At 42.9% G+C, this 6000-nt stretch overlaps 1 protein-coding gene across 2 annotated transcripts in view; it reads right to left on the reverse strand.

The window, feature by feature from the left end:
• Positions 1-3416, reverse strand: part of MED23 (mediator complex subunit 23) — a 36556-nt gene extending 33140 nt beyond the window's left edge. For both annotated transcript variants that reach the window (XM_064413197.1, XM_064413196.1), the window contains exons 1-3: positions 3275-3416; positions 554-585; positions 359-446 (exon numbers count right to left, since the gene is read on the reverse strand). In XM_064413197.1, the coding sequence (XP_064269267.1) occupies positions 359-446; positions 554-585; positions 3275-3334 (180 nt within the window). In that variant the 5' untranslated portion in view covers positions 3335-3416. The remainder of the gene's footprint in view (positions 1-358; positions 447-553; positions 586-3274) is intronic.
• Between the last annotated feature and the right edge of the window lie 2584 nt (positions 3417-6000).

Genomic DNA, 6000 nt, shown 5'->3' on the forward strand with positions numbered 1-6000 from the left:
TCTTAACCATCTTATTTTATTTTTTTTCTCTTTTACCTACTTATTCACTTCTACCAAAAATTCTGTAACAAACTGCCTTTTATTGTATATTTCTTTACTGTTACACTTATATTTGCTTATTTTTATTTGCACTGTACACCACCCTCTGCTGAACAACTATTGAACCTTACAAATCTCAAACTTACCTTTTTTTTCTTGCAAAGTCTTCCTATATTCTTTACTATGCCATGTCTGAAACCAGATTCTGAATGACTGGACACAGACCTTATAGCTTAAGTGCTTGTCTACTAGAAAAAGTATCTTTATATTAAAAAAGTACATAAAGTGCAAAGACATAAGCAAGAAATCAAATGTTAACCTGGGAAAGACTGCTCCAGAACTGTCTAAAAGCTCCCAGGCAGCTGATCAGTTTGGTTCTCTCATCTTCAGGGGTGTCCATAAACATCCTAATGGAAACAAGAACATTAGTTAGTAGTAGTAGTAACCAATGAAACAAGTAGAAAAATACATTTATCCATAAAACCTTGCATAAATAAAGCAGTATTACACTTACCCAGGAAAAGCTTCTTCAATTACTTCTGTTTTCTGTAAGAGAAAAACCTCAAGTGAGCTACTGTGAGAAGGTTTTCTATGACTACCATGGCCCCAGGATGAAGCACAAAAGACAAAGTCACATTGTTATGGGACCGTACCAGAGAGCTATAGGAGTCTTCTGCTAAATCACACTATTCCAAAGATGAGATTGCTTTGTTCTCATACAGACATATAAAAGGTGTGGATCCAGATTAAGGCTTTTTTTTCTTTGTTTTGGGTTGGGTTTTTTTGTTTTTGTTTTTGTTTTTTTTTTTTTGTCTTCTAAACATCTAGAGATTAATTCACTTCCCAAAGCTAGAGGAGTTGTTCAATTGCATTATTACAGCTCTCTTCTCATAATTTAAAAAATTAGTATTTTTTAATTCCATTAAGTTTTTGCCCCCCTTATGTTCCATGACACTCAGTTGCACAAATCAATTAAATACAATTACTTTCTCATCCAAATTTAGATCCATTGCTTTTTAAATGTGATTGAATGATGTAATAGTCTTGTACTAGGTAAAAAACTAAACATGAATATTCAATTTATCTCCTGTAAGACCTTCCTTTACCCTCACCCCCACCTTTTCTAACTCCATTTTGCTCAAAGGCTTCTAGATTGTTATGCTAACACTTCAGCAAATAGGTTCTGGAAAATATTATCCTAAAGCCTTTCCTACCTTTTGTAAGAATTTCATATTACACTCAGGTATACTGACCATTATGTACTTTTATTGTTATATTACAGACAAAAAAAACCTGTAACAAAATCAATTTGCTGGTGTTCCCTTTCCATCATTTGGCCCAGAATTGTCTGTCACTGCTACTCAAGAAGCAAAGCAGAAGCTGACACTTATGTGATCTGCACAGAAAGCAAGGTAAGGTTTGCTGCTGTCCACCAAGTCCAGCAGCAGGGAAAGCAGTAAGTTGCTATTTTATGGCTCCAAAAATACAAAGAAATTTTCTCAGGAACTATTTTGTTGCTGTTCCTTATGAATCTAGGCAAATAACAGTACATAAAAACAGATAGTGTGACAACACAGGCAAATAACATTAAAAATGTGAAAACAATCTGAATGGCAATGCCAAAATGAGGAATCAGTTATGTGTAGGCAATTAATATGGCACAAGCAACTTAACACCACACAAAGAAAAGCACATCATGCATTTTATAACACTAACTTAAAACAGAAAGGTTGGGCTTTTCTTCCCTCTACTGAAATTCATCACATGGAAATAATTTTCAATTGCTCTGAAACCTACAGATTCTTCCACTTCAGAGATTTCAATCAGCTGATTTTTTGTCTGAAATGTCAGTCAGGCTCCCACTCAGGATCAGCCCCTGTCAGCCCAGTGTTTCCAACTGTGAATGTCTCATATCTACCAAGAAGCTCATTCATTTGTGCACCACACAAGTGTGATTAATGACCCACTGACTTGGCTTCACAAAGGGAAAGGCCTGTTTAACTAATTTATTATTGTTCTATCATAAGATCATCCATCTAGAGAGGACAAAGAGAAGGCAGTGGAAATACTTTTTCTGGACAATGCTTTTAACATTACCCCTCACAGCATCCTTCTGGACAAGCTGTTGAACTGTGGGACAAGCAGGGTCACAGTGTGCTGGGTGAAGAAGTGGCTGGAGGGCAGAGCTCAAAGGGGTCCAGTCAGTGGGGCTGCATCTGGCTGGTGCTGGGTCACCAGTGGTGCTCCTCTGGGCTCAGTTCTAGAGTTCAACATATGTATACAATGGTGCAGGAGGTAAATGCACCATTAGCAAATCTCCTGATGACACTAAAATGACAGGTGCTGTTGACTCCCTTGAGGGATGAGGAGCCTTACAAAAGGATGTGGATAGACTGGAGCACTGAGCAGTCAGTGGTATGAAATTTAGCAAATCCAGATTCTGTACCTGGAACAGAGTAATGCTGGGCACAAGTATAAACTGGGAGAGGAGTGGTTGGAGACCAGCCCTGCAGAAATCTGGGATCTGGGAGCACTGGTCAGCAGCAGCTCAGTGTGAGCCAGCAGGGAGAGCCGGGCAGCCAGGAGGGCAAATCCCATCCTGGGATGCATCAAACCCCATGTTCAACCATTCAGACAAAAGAGGTGATTATCCTGCTGCACTCAGCTCTAGTACACCCACACCTCGAGTACTGTGAGCAGTTCTGGGGTCTTGAATGCATCCAAGGAGAGGCAGCAAAGCTGGGTAAAGTGTTGAAAGGAATGTCGTATGGAAAATGGAGGAGGCCTTTGGGCTAACTGTGCTTCGTTTTGCAGGCATCATCGTACGTGTGTATTTCCACAACCTGAGCATGCCATTATGCTGGCTCACCTGCTCGGGACATCTATCTTCGCCTAGTCTCCTTCAAAACTCCTTAAACTGCTTATTTTACAGCAAACTCAGCGCTCTGTAATTCAGCATTGCCTAAGCAAACTGGTTCCTACTCTGTCCCAGCTTTCCTATGAATCCCAGCGGGAGCAGACGGCGGCCCCGAAGGGCCCTTCCCTCACGGCTCCCCCAGCGCCGGGAACAGCGCCAAACACGGCCGGGGCTCCCCCGCACCGACAGCGCCATGAAAACTGACAGCGCCGCTCCCACCTGCCTTCCATGGCCTTCAGGACGGACCACCCCAGAGGGAGCACTGCTGGCCGCAGGGACGCGGACACGGCCCCGGCAGCGCTCCGCGGATGCACTCACCACCACCTCCTCGAAGATGCTCTGCAGCTGCGTCTCCATGGGCACCATGGGGATCGCCATGGGGCCGGCCGGGCCCGCCGGGCCCTTTGTCAGGCGAGGCGGCGGCGCCCGCCCCTCCTGCTCCTCCCGCCCCGCCGGAAGCTCCGTGCCGGATCCCGCTCCCCGGGAAGCGGCTGCTCGGCCCGGCCGTTCCGGGCTGCCCGCAACGCCGGGAAGGAAACAGCGCCTTAAAACTTGGGAGCCACTTGGTTTTGTTTTTCTTTTTACAAAAATATTCGCTTAGGCTTCTTTGGTTTTTGAATGATCTTTTCTTTGAATAATCTTTTCTTAGAATATTTTGGCGAAATGCTGATTCTGTTCTGACGGCAAGGACCCCTTAGGTCATAATGAGATCCCTGTCTGCAGGGCTCCAGCCACTCCTCTCCCCATTTCTGCTTGCACCCAGTTTGTGTAATTACTGTGGAGTTATTCACTCCTGTAGTGTTTCACAGAACAATCTGAAAGTATGTTTATCTAAAGACATCCAGCAACACAGAATGGGTCGCGTTGGAAGGAATCACAGTGGATCGTCTGCTCCAGCCTCCCTGCTGAAGCAGGCTCATCCCAGAGCACACGGCACAGGATTGCATCCAGACAGGTCTTGAGTGTCTCCAGTGAGGGAGACTCCACAGCCTTTCTGGACAATCTGTTCTGGTGCTTGGTCACCCACACAGTAAAGAAGTTCCTCCTCATGCTCAGCTGGAGCTTCCTGTGCCTCAGTTTCTGCCCGTTGCCTCTTGTCCTATTGCTTGGCACCACTGAGAGGAGCCTGGCTCCGTCTTCTTGGCACCCTCCCTTCAGATACCGATAGACACTGATGAGGTCCCCTCTCAGTCATCTCTTCTTGAAGCTGAAAAGGCTCCCCCGGCCTTTCCTTGTAAGATAGGTGCTCCAGTCCCCCAGTCATCCTCTTAAGTCTCCACTGGACCCACTCCAGGAGCTCCGTGTGGCTCTTGCCAGAACTGGACACAGTAAAATCCAATAGTGTTACATTTTTAAAAGGATACAAAAGTATTACATTAGAATCTTGGAATCATTAAGGTGGGAAAAGACCTCTAAAAACATTGAATCCCGCTGCCAAGCCCATCACCAAACCATATCCCCAAGGGCTACTTCCAGGGATGGTGATTCCACCACTTTCCTGAGTAGTCTGTTTCAATGCCTAAATACCCTTTCAGTGGTGAATTTTTTCCCAATGTCCAACCTAAACCTCCCCTGGTACTACTTGAGGCAATTTCCTTTTGTCCTATAACTTGCTACCTGGGAAGTGTGGCTGACCTCCACCTGTCCACAGCCTCCTATCTATTTTTATATGTATATATATATATATATATATATATATATATATATATATATATATATATGCAGAGGTTTTTATACTAGAAAAAAAAATGTAAAAAGATGAATCAATACAGTTCTAAAATTTTTCGTGCCGGAAAAGAGGTACAGACTTATGTCTTCAACAGAAAAATAAAGCGGATCAACTCCCTGTCTGATCAACTATCAAGCTGATAACTAGAGGCCTCAGAGCAGTGAAAAATTAACATTTTCAGGCTTGGAGCTGAGCAGAAAATAGCAGAGTGGGGGAAATGCTCACATGGAATTGGGTAGACAATTACTTGTTTTAAATGTAAACAGCTTTTGTGTAAATAGACTTGGAAGAATACATAACATAAACAATGAGAAATGTTATAAGTAAATTTAAGAAGTACGACAGAATACATGATACATGGGGCATCAGTGCTTGCACAGCTAGCAGAGATGTGTGTTGTAGCCAACAGGCACAGGACGCTTTGAAGTCAGTGCTTTCATTTCAGAAATACCTGGTTAGGAAACAAATAATGCTTACATGTGTATTATTTATCTAAATATACATGTAAAAGATGATCACTGAAAACAGAGAGGATGCAATGGAAGGTCTGCTTGTGCTTGCTTGTCTTGCTCTTAGAATTGGGTTGCTCTTGGTCTTAACATGAAGTTATTTATTCTGTAAGAATTGTTCTTTATATTCTTCATTTTATGTTTGCTTAAAGAGTGTTGCACAACAATCTGACATGTCCATGTGTGTCCCATCAAGACCCAGTACTTGTCCATCTTGGACAGACCACCTCATATTTTATTAAAATGACAATGCACAGAATAAGTGTCTACTCAAATTCTGTGCCAAGCTACTAATCCCACAGTGACCCATAAGAGGACTGGAAACTGAGCCAAAAAGGAGTTGTTTTACTCATCATAATGTCTTATTATTATTTTGAGGTCCAGTCTACTATTCTTTTTTTCTGCCTTCCTGCTCTGTCACAATCCTGGGCTAACAGCCATTCCCATCCAATCCTAATACTTACCAACATACAATCTGCCCACTACTTTGTGCCTAATACAACTTTACCTTGATTTTGCTGAATGCTCAGAAAGTCAAAGGGGAATGAGCTGCCATGGCTATTGCATTTGATAGAAAAGCCATGCAAAAGTTGGAAGGAATGTGCTCACAGAAATGCAGTCCAAGCCCCACTCACTCATGAGAGCAGAAAGGGCAGATCTCAGGGTCCCTCTTCTTGTTTTTCTGCATGTGAGTGTGCATATTTTACAAGATGGAAATAAATCAACACAGCTGCTTAACTAACTGTCTGTCATCCATTAGAATTGGAAGCTTTTGAGAGACAGGTTTTCATAAATTTTTTTTCTTT

The sequence above is a fragment of the Passer domesticus genome, chromosome 3 (assembly GCF_036417665.1).
Source record: "Passer domesticus isolate bPasDom1 chromosome 3, bPasDom1.hap1, whole genome shotgun sequence".
In the NCBI taxonomy this organism is placed as follows: Eukaryota; Metazoa; Chordata; class Aves; order Passeriformes; family Passeridae; genus Passer; species Passer domesticus.